The 21,437-nt window shown below is 38.1% G+C and overlaps 1 protein-coding gene across 11 annotated transcripts in view; it reads left to right on the top strand.

The window, feature by feature from the left end:
- Positions 1 to 21,437, top strand: part of ncam1a (neural cell adhesion molecule 1a) — a 236,810-nt gene that overhangs the window by 160,347 nt on the left and 55,026 nt on the right. For 6 of the 11 annotated variants that reach the window (XM_051078864.1, XM_018689280.2, XM_051078863.1 and 3 more), the window contains 6 exons: positions 1,801 to 1,944; positions 5,099 to 5,236; positions 5,712 to 5,829; positions 9,295 to 9,455; positions 9,860 to 10,002; positions 15,765 to 15,794. In XM_051078864.1, coding sequence (XP_050934821.1) covers positions 1,801 to 1,944; positions 5,099 to 5,236; positions 5,712 to 5,829; positions 9,295 to 9,455; positions 9,860 to 10,002; positions 15,765 to 15,794 — 734 coding nt within the window. The remainder of the gene's footprint in view (positions 1 to 1,800; positions 1,945 to 5,098; positions 5,237 to 5,711; positions 5,830 to 9,294; positions 9,456 to 9,859; positions 10,003 to 15,764; positions 15,795 to 21,437) is intronic. The other 5 variants (XM_018689282.2, XM_051078865.1, XM_018689285.2 and 2 more) reach the window with 1 other exon arrangement.

Here is a 21,437-nt window from a genome sequence, read left to right as displayed (position 1 = left end):
CTGTTGAAGTATTCTTACTGCTAAACCACAGATGTTATGAATAAAAGAATGTGTCTGTAAGAACCCCCACAGGTTTTTATGTGAATGGTTTGTATGCTGAAATTTCTGTTGGCTGCTCGCAATCATTTTGTCAATTGTTTGAAGCAATACATTCAAATTGAGGCAAAGGTGGGTGAGGCTGGATGCAGTGGGGGTCAGACAGACAAGCAGCAACCACAAAGGCTCAGAGTGAAAGTCTGAGCAACCTGTCAGTCTTAGCAAATCCACATCACAGCATAACCTCTGACAAGCCTTAACAGAAACAGCTTTCAAAATGATACATTAGAAGAAGTGAATTGTGGCCAAACTCCTTACTTGAGGAAAAAAAAATCATATTGGATTTTGAAAGATACATACAATACAGCACTTAGGCTAGTTATGTATTTGTCACAGAGTCACAGGTATATGATTCATAAACAGCTGACACTTTGTATGTATGTGTAGGTATAGCTTCTTATGAGTGAATGACAAGGCCAAGGATGCCTTCATCTTATTATGTGGGTTAGTTATATAGTTATAAATCATATCAAGTGGATATAGAGGGACTTTTGTGGTATAGTTCTACCTAATTGGCTTCATTAATTAACTGTGGTGGCTGCTGCTTGGTTTCAACACCGCTGTTTTATCAACCATGTGTCTCTTCTATAGGAATTAGCTTTAAAATATGACAAACTACTGAGAACATTGTGTGATTGTACAGGAAAATACTGTATATATCTGGCAATAAAGGCAGGCTAAAAATGTTTCATTATATCACATTCTGCCTGTTCTCAGTTAAAAAAAATGTGTTACTGGTAAAATTGTGTCATTTTCATCACCTCACAATTGCCCAATTCTGTTTCCTTGAAAATGTTTGTTCAAATTTGCAGCAGCATTTGAAAGAAATACAATGCCTCCTGGATTTGTTGTTGTTTATTAAGATGATTTTCTGGGTAGGTTTTTTTTTTTCTTCAGACAATTTATTGTGGAGGTGGAGACAGCAAATAACCTGCCCCCTCTGTTCAGTGCACAAATATAGCACTTCCTGCAAATCTTGCACTGTCCCCTAGAAATTATGTTTGTATTTTACAGAAAGCTTTTGCTGGACAAGTTCAAATGGAAACATACTTGCTGCCTGGATTATGTTCACTAGCAATGTTTCTTTTGCTATTCAACATAATCCAGGCAGTAATTCATTTCCGTTTGAATGTTTTTGTCAAAATCATTGAGTAGAATATATTATATTTTCTTTGCTTAGCTTACAATTTAGCTTTAAAGAAGGTGATCACCAGAATTGTTGGCATATAAGGCAAAACATATGTATAGAAGACTGTAAGTGTATTCACTGTATCTTCCTAGACAGTTCTTTAATATGTCCTTTCCAGATGAAAAACACCTCTGTGTTGGAAAAAAAATGTAAGGGAGTTTGGTACACCCACCAAGTCCACTGTGTAGACCCATTAAAATGACTAAAGGGTGCTGTCATTTTTCATGCAGTGCTGTTGTCTGTCTCAGCATGGACTAAAAGTCTCTGAACTGTCTTTACCTCCACTACCTTACCACACCATCTGTGATTACATAAAAACTAAACCAACAAAACCTTTATTAGAAAAGCAGAAGTTCAACCATATGGTGCCTCATTATGCTGCTAATGAACTTTTTCATGCAATATAAATATACCACATGAGAGTTTTCATCTTAGAAGTGTCAGAATGAGAATTTGAGAATGTTAAGATATTTATAAACATGTGTGATGTATGTGTTTGTCATATTTTCTTACAGAAAAGATCACTTTCCAGAGTGCTCCGAGCCCACAGGAGTTCAGTGAAGGCGATGATGCCGACATCATCTGCGATGTGGTCAGTTCACCACCACCCGCCATCATTTGGAAGCATAAGGGCTCCAAGATCCAAGTTGCCAAAGATGGTGAGCCAGTCCAAATAAAAACTGTCCAATGCTTGAGCTACTTTCTCACCTCTAACCTACCTCTATCCCTGCCAGTGCTGTCTGCCAATTCATGCTTCCCAATCAATTTGCTATACTCTTCCTCATCTCCCTCTCCTCCTGCCCATCATCTATGAAAAAGCCATGCATTTTCAGCAAGGAAGGAGTTTTAGTCCTCATAGATGATGCATGAACATGGAAATTGTATTTTCCCAGCCTAGCAAGAAGTGGTTATTGTCACTAGAAAAAGATGTCTGAAGGCAGATTGGAGGTTAAGTCACCCAAATATAGAAAGAACTACTCTGGGGGCTGAAATAATCCAAAAACTGAATAAGAAAAAGGGAAAAGGGAGAGGGGAAGAGAAGAGCGAACAGTTTAATTTACAGTGTAAGAGTACCACCGCTGTAACTAACAACAAACAACTACAATCCAGACCTACCAAGTTATACAGGCTAGCAATCCTCATCATAAGATTGCAAGGTTTGCTCACTGTAGTAACTGTACCATTAATGATAAATTCCACTGAAAATCTTGTGCATTATAAAATACTGTACTATTTAGGCTTGAAAGGAACTTCTGAAAAAAATGTTGCTTCTTTACAGAGGACAGAAGCTGTAATCAGCTTCAATTTGCAGCAGGATTCCTATGGTGAGTCACAGCTGGAAAAAAAAACTTAAACAAAAACATAAAAAGGTCCATAAAAACTTCTCTGTATTATAATCCTTTGCTTCTTTGTTGATGCCTGTGTTCTAAACAATTGTTGCTTTGCCAGTAAACACGCTTTGGAGCTATGAGGCGTGGCACAGAACTGAGGTATTTAGCTCTGTTGTGGAGAAACTATGAGGGTTTCAAACATTCTGAACATACAAATAAATACAGTGAAAGTGTGTGGTGCTGCAGGAGTTTTTTAAGGACATTTTTGATAAATTATGCCTGCTGTTGTGATTCTCGATAAACCTTGGAATCCATTGTAACTGCGGTGTGACTGAACTGACAGCAGCTCCTGTCCTCTATGAAGGAGCAAATTACAAACAGCCTTTGGCCACATTTGCCAATAAGATGAGAAGGGCATAAATGTGAAGTAGATATATTCATGTAGAGTTTTTGTGATTGATTTCATCTCGCAACTTCAGACAACAAGTATCTACAGTACAGTCTTTGGAAAAGCATTGACAAGACTGGTCCAGAGCAGCTCTGCTAGAGTTCAACTAGAATTTTAATTCGATGTGTGAGAGCTGAGGTGGAGATGAGGCGAGAGACTGGGTTTTGTTATACACTTGGACTGGGCCTATTTTAACCTTACAGTAACCCCTCCCATGGTGACCGCTGGAGAGCTTGGAGTCACCACAGTGTTGTGCTAAGCCAGCCTCTATTCCTGGACTCCAGTCAAGGAATGTGTTTTTCACTGGAAAAACCACTAATTGTAACCAACACTGAAATCTGAAAACTGCTTATGTAATTCTTCTCAGAGCAGCAGTTGACCTAACCATATGCTGCATGTTTCGTCGTTAAACCTCCTATCAGAACTTGGAATATGTGTCAGTGTAGCACGAGCTAGTTAAAAAAAATGTGACATTTATTTTTCTTTTTAAATGCCAGACTAAGTTCTCAGTGGTTTGACTTAAAATATTTTACATCACTTTTACAGCTGAATATTTCAGGTCACAATTTTGTGCATGGAGGATTTTGTATTTATTTACATGTGTAGCCAGACAGGAAGCAGAAGCAGAGGGTGGAAGATGTGTTGACTTTAAGGCATAAAACCATGATGTTCAAATACTACACTACAAGTGAAAATCCTACAAAGTGTTCAGCAGCTTAACGTGTGTGGAGCAGCCCCTTATTGTTGCTTTAACATACTGTATGAAGCACTTAAATGTTTCTTTGGAAAATGCAAAGTAACTGTGACTCAATTATAAGTAGTGAGGTGTAAGAAGTACAGTATTTCCTTCTAGTCGGCATGAAGTGAAAAGCAGCAAAGTTTTGAAATACCTAAGTAAAGTATATGTACCTTAGAATTGTATATAGGTGCTGTAAATGTAGTTACTTACCCTTAATGACTAGTGGACAATCGTTTAGGTGGAATTGATTGTGCAATGAAATGCACGAATCTTAAAAAAGATGGGAAATGGGAATAAAATGGTCACTATCCCAAAGCCTACATCCTTGCTAGCACTGAGAACATTATTATGTGCATCAAGGGATTTTATAGCACGCAGATTTTCTTTAGTTTACAGAGTATGGCTCCTCCATTAAATAGACAGAGGAACTGAAATCTTGTACACACTAGCATGGAAATTGAACTTGCTGCATTACCTCATATACCTTATCCCCAAAGAAGGACTCAACTGGCCTGTGACAAGTACACCCTTATTAGTCACAATTTTTAATACACTGGCCAGTCATCCGATTTGGGAAGTCTAATGAACAAATATCAAAGATGACTTACTTATTTGTCTTAAGGGTCTTAAATCAAATGCTGTCAGAGTCCTGGTTGTTAATAAATGTTAAATTTATTTCCCCAGAAATGTGTGAGAAACAACACCTGGTTTCAGTTAAGACAGCTTATTTTGTTACTATGTGTTTATAGCTGGCTTAATTAGAGGTGCAACAGTTGTCAGGCTCTATGATCATGTAAAACACAGAAGAAATACATCTGGTGTGGGCACACAGCTCTCTGTGTTCTTCCAACCACATGCTTGATTACCAGGGATAATTGGGACTTTTTAATCTGGCTCCAATGTCCTGTCTGAGCATTTAAGTGCAGTGTTAGTTTTAAAATGCCCCTCTGGAAAAGTCAGACTTTCTATGTTCCAGCAAAAAATCATACTTAATTTCACACTTCAGTTAAACACTTTATGGGTTCTTAGATCATAGATTTCTTAGATAGTATTGCAAACAATCCTTTTTGTAGAATTCCCTCCCTAATTTTAATTTGTTGTGGCTCCTAGGAGGAAAAGTACATAGTTGACCTGGAAATAAAGCATTGAGCATATTCTTTTAAAATGTTAGACCAATATTAAAACAAACACATACAGGTCACATTGACAAAATTTCAGCTACTTTTTTGTTGCACCAATATAATGTTAATAATCTTGAATACCATATAAGTTGTTGTTCTCTGTTTGCCTTTTAGTGCGATTCAGGATCATGGGAAATGGCCACCTGCAGATCCGTGGCATCAAGAAGACAGATGAGGGCATGTACAACTGTGAGGCCCGTGTCATGGCCAGGGGAGAAATTGATTTCAGGATGATCAAGGTCGTTGTTAATGGTAAGCACTACATTTCTGTCACCCTTTGCCCCCCGCCTGTCCTGTTGCTTAAAAATGAGCTGTTACTCAACATAGTAATGTACAGTAATGATAATCAGGAAAACAATGGAAATGTTCTTTTTAAAGCCTTAAATATACCTCATATACCATTTACCCAAAAATGATGACAGCAGTTTGTCAGCTCATGTGTTCAACTGTTTGGTCCAGACCAAGATACCCAAGCAACTACATGCCAGATTGTGGTGAAATTTGGTATAGATATTCATGGTCCAAAGAGGATGGACAGCTCAGTGTGTAAATAAGCAACAGTATGCTTATTTCCACTGGTCCCAGGTGGCCAAAAAATCATTCATTACAGGTTTAAGTCTACATTTCTGGATAGAATCTCTTTGAAATCCTTTTTACTTTTACACTCAAGGGTAGGTATACTCAATATTTATCTGGTATCAAACTTTTTTTAATATCTCTGTTTCAGTGCTTCCCACCATCCGCGCCAGGCAGTCAGAGGTCAACGCTACAGCAGACGTTGGTAACTCTGCTTTATTGGCTTGTGATGCAGATGGCTTCCCTGAACCCACCGTCACCTGGGCACAGTACGTCATCCACTGCTGTCATGGGCCTGTTTTGATGAGTGGGATTATAAGTAGGGTTTTCTCTCAGATCTACCCTGGATTAGATCAGGAGTAGATCTGAGCTGTCAAAAAATTAAGCCCTTTTTTATATGAACCTGAAACTTTTTTTTTTTTACCTCAAAGGGAAACATCATTAAGTACTCACCAAAAACTTCAAAGGCAAAGTAGCCAAAAGTCCTGAAAGCATTCATCAGTTCAGTACAACAGATCTTAATGAGACAACATTTTTCCCGTGAGTTAATCTGCCAGGTAAAAGCAGTCGGATCAGATGAAGTTGTATGACGATGATGTAGAACAATGCAAGACAAAATGATAAATTCTAAGAAAATAAAGGTCCCAGCATGGTTGTACTTTTCACACAAATAACCAGTCAGTGGATCTAATTTCAAACTATAGGTACAGCAAGGATTGGGATACCACTAAAATTGTCCTTAAGAGTTAAGAGTTTAGAATATTCCAGAAACTCTTGAAATTGCTGCAGTTGACATTTACATGTCAGTTCAGTAAATTACAAACATCCCTTATTAGTTTTTTCAATATCTTTTTTTGTACTAAAGGGTTTACTTTTATCAGTGGCACTTCTGTAAGGGTGAGGCTATGCTTTTTATTAACAGGATCCAATGTATAGCCCACATCACAACTGAATTATGCAGTATGTATCAGGAGGACAGTTTTTCAGGAGCGCTGTTTGGCTATCTCTGCCCTTTGTCTCCAGCTGCTGGACACAATGACAATGGCAATGTGCTAACACACTAAGAACATGACAGTGTATGTAGTGACCTGACACTGATGTGCAAAGATACACAGATGAGGAAGGTAATAAATGCAGTCATGTACAAAAGAGGCTTTACTGAAAACAGGTACTAGTTATTTAGAGGAAAAAAAGACTGAAATGAGTCCTTTTGTCTCTTTTAACATTTCATATGGATTTTAACCAGTTAGGAGCTTGCTCTCAGGTCAGTCTTTGTGTGATGCATTATTCCAAGGCAGCACCTCTGTAAAAAGTTTCCTGCAAATCAACTGGAGGGAACAAAGAAAGTTTGGAGTTAACTTGGTTTTGAAGTAAATCTGAGTCATGTTGTTTTTTAACTGGTAGAAAAATGCTGTTATGTGCTGAAAGACTTCAACACAGTGGCTGTTTTAATCACACACCTGCCAACAGTAGCCATGCTCTGAATATCCACCTTCAGATTAAGATATGAACTAAGACCATACAGTTTGTTATTAGAATATGCAAATCAAGTTGTGCTCCCAACAAGCCCAGCAAAAGGACACTTCAACACCAACTAGAAGTGCAAATTGCATGTTTCAGGTTTAGCTATAATCCACCAGGGCTGGTAGCTCTTGTGCCTGTTTATACATTGAGCCTTCTGAAAGAGTCTGAGATAAAACAATCTAAACTCTCTTGCTTGCTGGTGATGCTGCCTGAGACTGCTTGCTGAAAATGGCTGTGAACTTGAACATAAATTTCAGGGGCTTGATGTTGTTGTAAAGTGTTTGTAAATAGGGCATAAATATGAATTTGCATGGCTTTGCCTACAAATTGTTGTGTGGGAGAAATGATGAGATTTACATGTATTTACATTTGCATGACTGTAACAAGGGCAAAAGGCTTTGATGAGTATTATTAGGCAGGTTTCCACTCTGCACATGCTATTTAAATTGCATACCATTTTGATCTGGTTAGTGTAGTTACAGAGCAAACAGTCTTGTGTGTGTAAATCTGTGGTGAATCTGCACCTGGTTGCATCAGCTTCTTGTAAATTCAGACTATAACAGTTATAACAAAGGTGCAAAAAAGGTTGAGATTTACAAGGTATATTAAGCTAAGGGAAACTAGCAGTGAGGATGGAAAATGAGAAACATATCTAAGTTTATTAGGTTTCATTGGGTTAAAAGCATTTGGATGTGTAGCCTCGATGCAGCAGTGTCCATGTTTACAGCCATGAGTGACTTGTAGTTGGATGAACATGAACATAGTTTAGACTTGAAAGCATACTATTTTTTTTCCTTAGGAGAACAATCTTTGTTTTACAAGCTACTGTAAATAATGGAAGTGCCGATTGTGAACTATTAAGTTGATAAATGTGAAATATCAATATTGTATTCATGCAAGTTTAACTGGGTGATTCCGACTTGTAATATTAATGTGACTCAACTGGACTTTCAACAGACAAGAATCATCACTTTCACAGTGCCATGGCGTAATAGAGAGGTGCTTCTTTCTCTAACAAATGGTGTTATGGCAGAGTACAGTCACCAACCCCGCAGAGAGCATGTTATATAAACACTAGCCAAGTTACATTTTGCCCTTTAAGCAAGTTATCCACTGAACATTAATTAGCTAAAGGTGATATAGTCTGGCACAAAAACAAGAGTCAGCAAAGGTTAAAAATGAGAAGCATGCTGCATTTTCTACATTGCTTTTTGCTTAAGGGGTGTAGGCGGGGGTGGGGTGGGGGAGATGTTTTGTTAAGAGATTTGTCAGGAACTAAGTTTAAAAAGTCCTGGTTTTTGACTAAGTGTTCCAAAATGGAACCAGCAGTCAGAGCCCAGCCCTAAAACTCCAAAATCTCTATACTGAAAGTAACTAGCACTTTCTAGGTAATTAATAATGACTATACACAACTCTAATAAGCTGGTATAGTTTAACTCAAGTAACTTTATTCAGTGTGAATTGGTGATACTTCATTACCACTCACTTTTGAAAAGTTGCACCAATAACTAAGATTCATTTCTTTTCATACAGCTGTTTGCTCAATGTACTCTCATATTCATGATGCATCATTCACCACTGTCATGCAGTAGCACCACTGGTGTGCAGAGGAATCTTAACATAAGGCTTTAAGAGGAGGATGCAGTTCCTGGCCAAAGGAGAGTTAAGACAGACAGTGAGGTTGTTGGGAGGACAGATGGATGAGGCAGAGAAAAAGCAGAGGGCTAAAGCTCCATTTGTTCTGATTTCCTAAGGCTGCTGACAAGGCTGTCATTCACTGTCTGACTGCAAAATGTTTCATGAAGGCTGCTACAGTACACATACCTAATTCTCAACTAACAGGATTCTAACCTCTAGCAAAGTTCTGGTTCTCAAGAATGAAATAGTGTTTTCTCAAAAATGAAAAAAACATGCATCATCATCAAACTGGTGCATGGCCTTCTTAAAAACACAGATGTAAGGGCTAAAGGAGAGCTGAGGCAAACAAAAGCTGTGGAAACACTGGAGATGAGCTCAGACGCATACAGTGCAGGGCAGCTTTTTTGGTCTCCCAGCCTTCTCTGTGTGCCAGCTGCTCTCTTCCTAAGATAAAACTCCAAACAGATCATTGTCAGTGAGTTAAAAAGGTGTTTGTAGGCTCCTCAAGTAAGCAAACATTTGTGAAGTGAACTCCGTCATGTCTTTTTCCTCTTTTTCCCCCTCTGCTACAGTAACAACATTGTCCTTGAAACGGGTGATAAGTACAGCCTGAACGAGGATGGTTCAGAATTGGTAATAAAAGATGTCAAGAAAGTGGATGAAGGAGATTACACTTGCATCGCCAAGAACAAGGCAGGAGAGAAAGCTGAGGAAGTCAGCCTGAACGTGTTCGGTAAGAGAATAACTCCATCTGCTTATGGTGGCATAAAGAACACTGTGGTTCTTTTTCTGTCTCTGGCCTTTTCTTTTGTACGTATTGACATTTGCTGTACACTCCTCTACAGCTATTTCTAGTGACTGGGTGCGGGGTTACACAGCGTGAAGCATACAGTTTAAAGAAAAGCATGTCCTATTGAAAACTAATTAAGCCACCCCTAAGGACATTCAAAGATATCACACTAGAGTTTCTCTTCATGAGGAAATTTGCAGCAGCCTTACATAATTAGCTGCTGCTCTATTATATGTCAGCGGTGTATGAAACCACAACTCTAATGAAGCTTGTATGTATATTTTACTACTGTAACAGATATTTATACCTACATTAATCAATGATTTTATATTTCTTTTATTTTCTAGTCCAACCCAAGATTACCTACCTGAATAACCAGACTGCCTCGGAATTTGACGAGAAAGTCATCCTGACCTGTGAGGCCTCGGGTGACCCTACACCTGACATCTCCTGGAGTTTTGAAAACAGGGTGTTCACTGAAGGACAGCAGGTACTGACTTTTTTTTGTTTGTTTGTTTTCATTTGGGCATTGCCACTTTCAAACAGTCCACTTATTCAAATTTGCCCTGGATTTTTGCAAACAAGATGAATCTCCATGTCCTTTTGTAAAAGCCATTATGCCATACAGACCCTCTACCAGACCCTTTTGCTAAGTCTTGGCTAATACTGAATTCCATTCTCGACTTCATCCTTATTAAGTCCTTCAAACAGACAAGTATCTTTGGGAGTACAGGCACACAAGATAGAAAGGTCAAAGTTCATACTATGTCAGTGGCAAAATTCAAAGCATTCATCTACATTTATGTGTACACACATGATTCTAAAAAAAAAACAATCTAACATTTTCAGTACAATTTTAAAGGGGTCAGCTGGTCAAAAGCTTGAATAAACTCCTGCATGCTACAAGATTATGTGTGCCAGCTGTCCATAATGACCTGCACTATTTTTGGCAACACAGAGAAGACTCTGCAGACCCTGATAACCAATTGTGTGAATGTGGACTCCTTAAGGAGTTGCTGTTATTAAACAAATTACTGCTAAATTGCCATTTATTTGAGAAAATCAGGGAATGAATCCAGTCCATCATAGAGCTAACCCATCCACCAATATAGACACTGGTATATTTGAATAATGTAGTCACTGATCTACTGACTTGCATTTCTCGTTCAGTCATGAAATGATTTCAGTTAACTTTGTTTCCAGCCCCTCCCATCTTAAATCATTGATAGCTAATCACTTCAAACTGCTTCCTGTGCTTCTTACACAGACTTTTTACTGAATTGCATTATTGCTACCTGAATTTTCTCTCTGTAAAGTCAGGTTTGGATTCTGCCATCTCTTTTAAAACTTTTTTTAGCCTTCTCCAATACTGCTGGAATTGCATTAATTATTTTCTACTTTTCCATTATGAATGCTAGAGGGGAGAGTGAGCAGATTGCCATAAAACCAATTTTCCATGCCATGACATTCCTCAGCACTGTTAAGAGTATATGTAACACTCTACTTGACTCCCTATTAATCATCAGCATTTAAAATGGAATATTATTGTGGAATTACTATGAAAAGGGCCCAGAATTCACAGAAAATTATATGAAAATGAGTAAAAAAAATTGAAAATGATTTCAATGAAACTACCTTAAGTATTGCTGTGTTTCAGTGTTTATAAGGTTTGAGTGTTCCTCTATCTCAAAATCAGATTGTTTTGAGCTTGGTTATGCTTCTCTGCCAAACTGCTGTGATAATCCACTTTGGAAACGAGTGGGCACATTTTTCTGATCATGATGAATGTGATATAAGAGTAAAGAAGTCTTTGCGCATAAAGCCACATAAGGGTTATACATCTTTGTCATGCTTTAGTGTATATCCTCGTTTTTCTCTTCATGTCCTTCAGGAGAGCAGGAGATAACACTGGATTAAAGCTTTGCCTATAGAACATGGTAAAAGGCTTCCCAGGATGTGTGAGCTATGAATACCATCCTTGTGCATTTTCTCTGTTACAGTGGTCTCAGCATGTTGGCGGTCGCCAGCCTGTAGAGAGAATCTCTTCCCAAGTCTATTGTTGGGCTCTTATCAGCTCATTAAAATGGTATAATTTTGAAAAATCCATCTTAACGGTTTATTCTGACAACATGCATCATGTGAGCAGTAGATGGATTAGTCACTTCACAGAGGTAATTTTCTGCTGTGAATGCAGTAAACAGTATTAAGATAATTACCATGCTGCCTCTAGCAGGTTGGTGGATTCAGGAAGAGCACTTCATATGTTGGTTATTTCCTCAGCTTGCGTTAGATACTGCAAAAATAATAATACATCTTCATATTATTAATGGAGGTCAGGTACTGTGTATTTCCCTTACAGAGGAGTTGTGGACTGGTCCTGGGCTTTGGAAATTTGCTACTGGGCCACAAGGACACAATATGGTTTGGCCAAAAAAACAAAACAAGACAAAATAAAACAAAACAAAACACAACAAACACAAAAAACATCTCTATATACTAAGTTATTTAGCAGTAATACTCTTGAAAATTGCTTAATATGGCTCTGTGCTGCATCTTTTAGGACTACCTGCAATGCCCAATATACTACATTTTGATTGAAGCAGGTCATTGTACATGAGGAAAACCAGTCTGGTATCACTTTTCAGTGTTGAACAATACATGAAATATCTACTTGAGTGTTGCTAATAGGTCTGCATGTGTTTTTGACATATTAAGTATTATGAAATACAGAGAAAAACAAAGTTAAAGTTTTACTTCTAGTTTCAGTTTTATGCTCAACCACTCTCTCTCGTGTGTTCTCTTGTGTGCTCTCTCATATCAAAATTGTCAGTATAAAAATGGCTTATCAAACACAGTTGTTATGTAATGTTATAAATGATATATGTGTGTAACAATAGGTGCACTATTCTTGCAGTGAAAGCACCTGTCCTATTAGGTCCCAAAGGACTCAGTTGCACAATATTTGGGCCATACTGGCCTACTTTACTTCATAGCTCTGTCCAGCTGTACTCAGCTAGTGCAGTGTAATGAGTTATCTTTGACAGCCTCCATGTAAGACAAGTTTTAACATCAGATATATCTTAAATCTTTCTAGGTTCAACAACATCAAACTAAAGCCATATAACCCCCCCACCCTCTCTCTCTTTGTGTCAAATAAACTGAACTCTAACAACTAAAGTGAATTTCTTAGGGACTTACACAGTGCTCATGGTAATGAAGCTGTAGGTCACCCAGTGTAACTGTGTGGCTCATTAGTTTGTGGACAAAAATAGAGGTCTATGGAAAAGAGAAATAAGCTGGCCGTCATCACACAGACAATTCTTGTTGAGGAGTTATCAAACTGAACATAAGGTGAAAAGTGTTTTGTGCCCTGTCTGTACGCACCTTTAGTAGGCTTAATTCATTGGTGGCATCTGTCTTTTAAAATATAGATTATTTCTGCCTTATCCTTTAATCAAGGCCAGTAAGTAACAAGATGCATTATCCCTTCAATAAAAGTTGGATTGGCTTTGTAATAGTTACAGCCTTTGCAGTTTTCCATTTTAACCTGTAATTAGTGTACCTTTGTTATTTCTATATCATATGTTTTTATAATGGTTTAAGAAGTCATTTCATTAGTATTTGTGTCAATGAAATCTAACCCTAAGTGTCAAACAAGTTTTGGAAAAATTAGACCAGACCAACTGGCCAGTCAGTTTTTCAAATGTTGGGAAATTGTGGCAATGCACTTTCCCTAACATTTCAGAAAATATCAGTGTCAGAAAATAAACAACTGTATTCTACAGCCATCTCAGGGTGCACCCATTCATCTGAGGCTATTAAGAGATTGTCACATCTGTATTTTTTTCTTAGTTTGAGGGGTCTTGACTGACAGAGATAAATATAATTTTAGTAATTCAGTTTTACATTTACCCCGTCTACCACCTGCTATTGCCAGAACATCTGAAAAGCTCCTTTACCTTTCATATTCCATTTGGGACAAATTTTTGTGTTTCATGTCAATAACCAATTACACAGATTTCCATCAAAACAACTTGGAATGGACACAAAACCACTATTAGCAAGGATGGATGAAATCAGGAATTTACAACCTGTGGAGGCATTACTGTTACCTGACTGTGCAGCACAGCCTAATGCAGCCTTGTGACACTGGGCGTTGCGCCAAAAGTCCAAATGCATTAAAAAAGTTTCTTCTCATGGCATGTCTCCATCTCATTTTCATGTCAAGAAAAAGAAAACATACAAGGTATTGTCGTGCTAAACATTTCACAGAATTACACAGTAGAGTTTCACTAGTATGCTCAAGGTATGTTAGTTACATTAGAAACACACTCAGATTAAACATACTCTTTTGATTTAAATAACCATCTGGCCAAACAGAGTAAACTTTCCATTTTAGCCCCCACAGTTGAAAAATTTGTAGGAATAATAAAATCATCACTATGTTGTTTGTTCAATCCAATGCAAACTGAATGTTCGACTTCACATTTATGCTGGAGTTTTGTCAGAGGAGAATTATAACTTCGAATCAGCTAAGTTGTCCCTAGTTTGTCCGATTAACTGTGCCATTTATCACTGTCAATCAGTGGAAGCATTCATGCAACTCAGTGTATTCATGCCTGTATTGCAAGTTACGGAATCTGATCTTCCACCTGCAAGAAAGGACTTGCCCATTGCAGCTCACAGTTGTCACCAAGTATCTTATTCCAATCACAGGCTGTCATCATCCCTTGCTTTCCTATCTATCACTGTCAGATCAATTTTGATTTAATGCTAGTGTAATCAGAAAATCCTGCTGATCATTTGGTAATAGCTGTCTCTAATTTTCATTGGATTGTCATCCATCATTGGCCCATTTCGTGTTTGCCGTGCTCTGTCCTCCATTCATGTTCTAGTCCTACATCATATCAGAGAACAAGAGTAAAGAGCACAGACATAATCATAATGATGTGCAATGACAGAACAGTCATTTTACTGGCTCCTGCTGCCTCTACTGAATGTCCCTGTCTTGTAAGAGGTAAAGTGGATTGTATCGTTCTACCATCTCTTGAGAAGGGATTTCAGTGTTTTACATTCATACCATATAATGTTTTACTCCATGAGATTAGAATTGTCTATGTACTTGTTAATAACAAAAGATAAGTGGTGCATGCCAGTGTTCTGTACATAAATTAATGAGTTCATCAAAACACAGGATGCCATAGTGAGAAGGGCACTGATTAGAAAAACAGTCCCTAGATAGTAGTAATGGCTCACTCATAATTAGTTTCAGTGCCCTGTTTTCCTTAGTGGGCCTCCAAATTCTCTTGTATTACAGTACATTAATTAATAACTGACAGAAAAGCCCCCATGCTGCTTTCGGATAACAGTCTGTTTCACCTTAATATTGTAATTTGATTGATCATAATTGTAACAATGACATAAAGGCAAAAAAAATCATTCCGTCTTATCCAATGAGAGAGTAAATCTCTGTAATCGTCATCAGTGTTTTTGTTCATTGTGTTTACATTTTAGTTTGAGAACAATGGCAGTATTTATACATCTTTGAGCCCCTTAACTATAAATCATGTATATATTATTGCTACACTTTCTAAAGCATGTTGCAGCATGTTGTAAATTTAAGAAGTGTTTTCCTAACTTTCAGGCAAGCATTCCACAGACTTGACAGTTGAGTTGGATAATCTATCACTGAGGTGCTAAAAGATAGTGAGCAGGTGCTGCTGCAGTCACTGGTAACATTGATGTTCTCTATTTTGAACTTGGAGCTGCAAGGTGCAGTACTATGGCAGCGGTTACCAGCCACTGGCCACCTCTGACCCTACCAGCCTGTACACCACATCGAGGCGGTGAGGGCAGCAGCTCAATGTCTGATCAAAATTACATTATATGTCCTAGGTCATTTTAGCATCGACAATACACTACCAAAGCAGACACAATGTTCACTATGATGGATTACCTAACTCACATGGCAATTTCTACCATTTGAGAATGGATGTAAGTAAAACACTACTGTACTCCTATGTACTCCTATGTTCTGGAAAATGATTAGCAGCAATATAATGGATTTATTTTTGTAGCTAATGGGCTAAAATGTTCAAAATCATCGGTATGATTCTTCACATATGAAATCATTGCACATTTTCTGCAGGTAAATCCAGTCCTCAGTCGGTCTGTGTGGGTCCTTTACAAAAGCTTACTTTGCTGCACTGTGTTGCTGTTTGTCTGTGCTTCCTCTGTGTTTGTCCTTTCTAGGCTTCTTGGACGCGACCAGACAAATATGAGGTATATGCTACTAGATATTGTAGCCTAGTTGTAATAGCCCAACCTCACACAGTAGACCACCCTTTTTTATTGCAGAGCAGAAGTGTTGTTATTCAGCCCACATTTAATGTGCACTGCATTTAGTTGTGCACTTAATATGTAGACCATTAGACACGTAGTACAGTACATTGAATCCATTTAGTTCCAGTACATACTTAGACTTACCCTATTTACTAGTCCCTGTTTATTTTTGTCAAAAAATTCCATCTTGAGATGCGGAGACGGTCACAGTATGTCAAAGTGGATGTTCCACTTTTTTGGCCATATAGCATGCTGTTATTTCCTGCTGCATGGTCTGGTTAGTTCTTGGACTTTGCTTGATTCGGGGAAGAAACAAATTGCACTGCATTGGTTGGTAGGCCAGCAACTCTACAACTTCACATAGAAAACACTGTCTGCTCTGCTGTGGGCCAGCCATGGCTCTAACTCACCGCGCTATACTAAATCTTAACAGAGTGGTTTTAAATGGTGTTGCCTGCTGTTATGACCCAGGAGTCTGCATGTTTGTACTTCAACCACACACTATGGGAGCTGACTCCCTCACTCAGAAGGGGAGTCAAAACACTGGGGGTCTCATTTATAAAACTGTCTAAACTGTTGATTTAGATTTTCTCACTTGCCTCTAGTAGACTGTAGCCAAGCAGATAGTTTTGATTTAATTTGTCCAGATTTTGAGATACCCCTTTATGTGATTTCTGTGTCCAATCTCTAATACAGTGGGAGTGGATGGAATTCTGCTTGTAGTATGCTCATTTGCAGTACAGACTTCACAAGGGCTCATAATTTAGTTACTTCTCTTACAGCACTTGTAACAAGTATTTTTTTAAGAATCAAACTCAAGCGTACCATGGGAAATAATAACAAGCATATTTTAATTATAAATCCAAATCCCTGCTCTAGTGTTTGACTGGAAGGAAACATGCATACTCTTGGCTCTACACAAAATAAGAACCACTGCCTTTAGATAAAACTGACACAATGTAACAAGCTAACTTCACTCACTTCCACACACATATAATAAGGAATGGAATTAATTTGCCTGACCACGCTTCAATGTGAAAATAAGAAATTAGTTCTTACGACTTGTGTTCTTCTAAAAACATACAAATGTCCTCTGGTTTTAATATTTTCAACAGCCAATGATGTCATTCAGTGATTGACTTACTACTACCGTATTTTTGTGAAGTTTGTTTTAATTACTGCATCACATGAGTCTGTAAGACATCCCAGCATGTGACCAGTGTTACAACACATTATTGAACACTCACCTGGGTTTCAGTGTGTGTTATTTATGGCTCTGCAAAACACAGCTACATCATATTTATTATTATGTGATGGTTTTATGATGTTATTTGTCATTTTGTAGCTTACATTATAGTCAGCTTACTTGTAATTCCATTTAATCGTCATTACGTGACACTGCTGACTACAGATTCTGCACACAAATTAAACTTTTTCTCAATTTTGATATACAGAGTGATATACAGAGATAATTAATAACATGTAGATGTTTTCATTATTTCATGATGGTGTTTTACTTATAGTTTTTGGGGGGGTTTTTTGTGTTTTTGTAGTGTTATTAGTATAAGTAAAGTGTAACTTTTTGCTGTAGTTTAATATTGTGCTTAGTCAATAGATAGTTACCAGTAGAGAAGGGTGTAGTTTATGTTCTTAACAGTTTACTGTTCCCATCCATTCTCATTCTGTTCAGCAGTTTCTCTAAAATAGCTTGTTCCTACAGGGTGAGGGCAGTTAGAGTGAGAGAAATAATGTGAGAGAAAAAGCTACCTGATACAGTCACTTGTACGTGGCTGTGTAGATAAAAGTCTTGAAGACAGGAATATCACAAAACTTATTTGTTTCATTATTCATATTTTCTGTATTTCAAGATATTATTGGGTAATAGTTCTGCAGCATCAGTAAAGACAGAAATGTAACCATGTTAAATATTCTGATGTAGCCTACTATAGAAAATCAACTGTTGATGAATGCACTTCTAATAGCATGGCATTGATTAAACTAATCTATAGTCACCAATAATAGCTTTTGCTTGCATTAAACGTTGGCTGAACTCAGCTGTGACAGGCATAAATCATAGTCTGCTAACAAGCAGGCATTATATGATTAGTCACGATGATGAATGTAACCTGAAAGGTAATATTATGCTGAAGAGAACTGCTAAGCCTTTACAATGTGTCTTTATTTCATCAAGAAGTGCACTTCAGAAGGCAGCTTGGCACTTTAAACAGATCAGGGTCTGATTATAATAACCTGCCTGCTGAATGCCATTGATGTTGGCGGTGCTGAATAGATCATTCAGGCAATACTTGTCTTATAATGAAAATATGGCAAGAAGATCAAATGATGTTGTGTAGTATTTGTATTTGTACTCTATACTGTAATGCTTAAATTAGAATGAATGCTACTGCAAGGTGTAGATAATGGAGGAAAGGCATAAACTCCGCTGTTTGCTCTTGTTATCAGTTTGGATATCTGTTCAATGAAGGCAATTACAGATAAGTGGAATGGTTTAATGGTGCCCTGTTTACTTATTTACCTGTTTACCTATTTATCTCGTGCGTGTGTCTATCATGAACTGAAGTGCTTCATCAAAACATGTACCAGGAATTTCTCAGTGGTAAATGTCATTTTTAAAGCCCATTTTATGCTAGAGAGTTGACAGTATAGAACTAGCTAGGAAAAGAGAGATGGGGAATGATATGCAAAACAGAGGTCTCAGGATGGACTGAGGAAACTGAGGACATTGCTTTGTATATTCATGGTCAGTGCCTTAAACTCCTGGGCCACCAAGGTGCCCCAAACATCATTTTTTACTATTGGACAAGGACCATTCAAATGCACCATATGTTTTGGCAGATTGTTTCATTTCTAGAGGAGGCACAGGTCCAGCTCGGCCTTCAGCTTATCTCTGAAGAGTATTCCTTCATGTGCCGCATCCTGCTGGAGTATCCAGCCCTCAAATTGGAAGGCAATTAATCATGAGGTGTATTCTAGATACAGTGGCCATTTTAGGACATTGTTGGCACAGCTTGTCAGCCTCAGCTCTACTAAGGGACACACAATTCCACTTTCATTAGTCTAGTTGTCCTTTTCCACTGCAGGAATGAAAGAAAACACACCTTAACGTGTAGCTATGGTCACAGGATCTGCTTTTACTCTCACTTTAGGGACAAGTTCCATAAATTTCAGCATTCCTTAGGAGGTTATACTAAATGCAAGAACCTAAATGATGATGATACTGCTGCAGATCGTGATTGGCCAAACAGATGTGTCGTCAACTCACAAACTCACTCACAAAAGTAACCACCTTTACATACTGATCAGGACAACTGATATTGTGTTGTGTGAGTGTTAAAAATTAGAAGTGTCCCTGTACTGTTATGGAATACCCCATGACCATTGGTCTTAGACCCTATGATCATATCCTGTCAAGCACTTAAAGCATTTTTGTGTTGTTTGTTGTTGCATGGTGTACAGACAGGTGACTCGATGGTACTGATCAAAAAGAAACAAACAGATTGTGAGTGAAATGTCTCAGCACCTGATTCATGGTTCAGACATCCATGTTCATCACAGGAAGAACTGTAACAATTGTGGTAATCTTCCTTAATCTAGTGCCATCCTCATCCAAAATTTCAGTTTGTCTAATACGTTGGGTTATCACCAAATGACATTCCCATCAGCCCCAAATGTATTGTGTATTTAGTGCTAATTAGCAAATGTTAGATGCTAACATGCTAAACAAAGATGGTGAACATGGTAAATATTATACCTGCTAGTATCAGCATCAGTGTGTTTATGTTTTCAGTGTAACCATGTTAGCAGGTTGATGAAGTTATTGAACACACCACAGTAGTGGTCATAATTAGATTTTTAACCACGTTTATGTCTTATGGTGACTGCTGACAAATTTGTGTTTATATTGTCAAGCTGGAGCCACAAAAGTCTTCCCTCCTTGTAATTACTCCTAGTCATTATTTTGGATGTACAAAAATCTAGTATAACTTTAATGCAGCATAAATATCTTTTTATAGAATCAGCAGAGCTGTAAACAGGGAAGTGCAGACAGGAAAGATTCTAAATCCTCCCCTAAGTTAAAAAGGTACTTGTGCCATGATTACAGAGAAAAACAACTGTTTAAATTTAGTGGAAATATAGAAACAGATGCATATAAGTAGTCAACTAGGTTATCCCACTGCATTGCTGACAGATGGAGCCTGTGTAGAGTCAGGCTGGCAGTCTCTCCTATGTAACTGTTGTAGTACAGAATATATGACAAGCGAAACACATGTATTGACAGGTTATGTAACCAGTGTCAGTTCTGCCCTACAAAGCAAAGCAGCAGTGACTACACAAACAGGGGAAACTGTGAAAAATCATTTCCATGCTTTCCATTACAAGTCTACTGTTATAATTAATTTGATGACGAATCAGAGCTGTATAATTAAAATGATTCATTGGAATTAATGAATAAATCCTGTTCAAAGGTCTGCCTGTTCACTTCTACCTCTGTTGTATCATTAAAGTATTATTCTCCATTAACCTTATCCATGTTTACATTCCAACAGTGTCCCTTGTACAGCTCCTTCCTGTGTCACTGCAGTAAGACAAGATTAATGTCGCCCTTTCAAAATGTTCCAGGACACTCCCTCAGATGTTCAGTAAACAGCAGAAATATTTCTGCCACATCTGCATCATTCTGCTCTGTAAAGGATAACAGTTCTTTCCATAACGCTAATGCAACAAATATTCAATTATTTATAAAACATAAATGCTGAAGCACCTAGAATGCCTGAAATATTAATAGAAAATCATGGTAGCTAGGCGGAAGATGTATATCCCCTGTTAGTTTGAACTGTGTGCCGCCTAGAGCAAAGAATAGCTGTTACTGTATTTTTAACAACCTGAGTTTTTAAAGGGCTTGCTACATGGCTCTTCTTCATTATTGATGTCTTTTTCTCACCCACTACCTTCTGCAGTATAATTTCAGGACAGAGCGCATGTAGCCCAATAATAAATCTGACTTTATTTTATAGCATGCGTATGTGAAAATGGTCAAATGTGACCACAGATGGTGTCAAGAACGAAGAGCAGAGCAGAAAACAGTACTGTGTCCTTTGGCCTTATCCCTTGTACCTGGTAGTGTGTGCACTAAAGATCAACCTCGGTTGCAACACATGATTAAAAGGGCAAGTGAGGTCATTAGGTGAACTCAGATGGCAGCTACACACCTGCGCTGAGAGCTCACCCTGAATAAGCCAGATCACATTCTCAGTGAGCCTTCAAAACCACAGAACAGCAGGTTCAAGTATGTAGGCAGAGCAATAAAGGCGATCTGCTAAAGAAAATAAAAACAAGGTTTAACCAGCTATTTGTCCCGACTGCAATTACAGTGTTCCAACTGCAATTAGACTGTCTGTAAACCTGCAACTAGACTGCTAAGTGGTAGGGACAGTAATCGACATACTGTAGGAGTTAGCAATTTATTGGCCAGCGCTTTATGTACTCGCTGATTTCCAGGCTGATGCAGGGACAGTTTCTCAGTGCCCATGATGTCCAGTATGCTGTTGTTTGTGTATGTGT

This window comes from Lates calcarifer, linkage group LG20 (assembly GCF_001640805.2).
Source record: "Lates calcarifer isolate ASB-BC8 linkage group LG20, TLL_Latcal_v3, whole genome shotgun sequence".
NCBI classification, from domain to species: domain Eukaryota; kingdom Metazoa; phylum Chordata; class Actinopteri; family Centropomidae; genus Lates; species Lates calcarifer.
The sequence above is the reverse complement of the archived record's forward strand: the minus strand, read 5'-3'. Positions and strand labels throughout refer to the sequence as shown.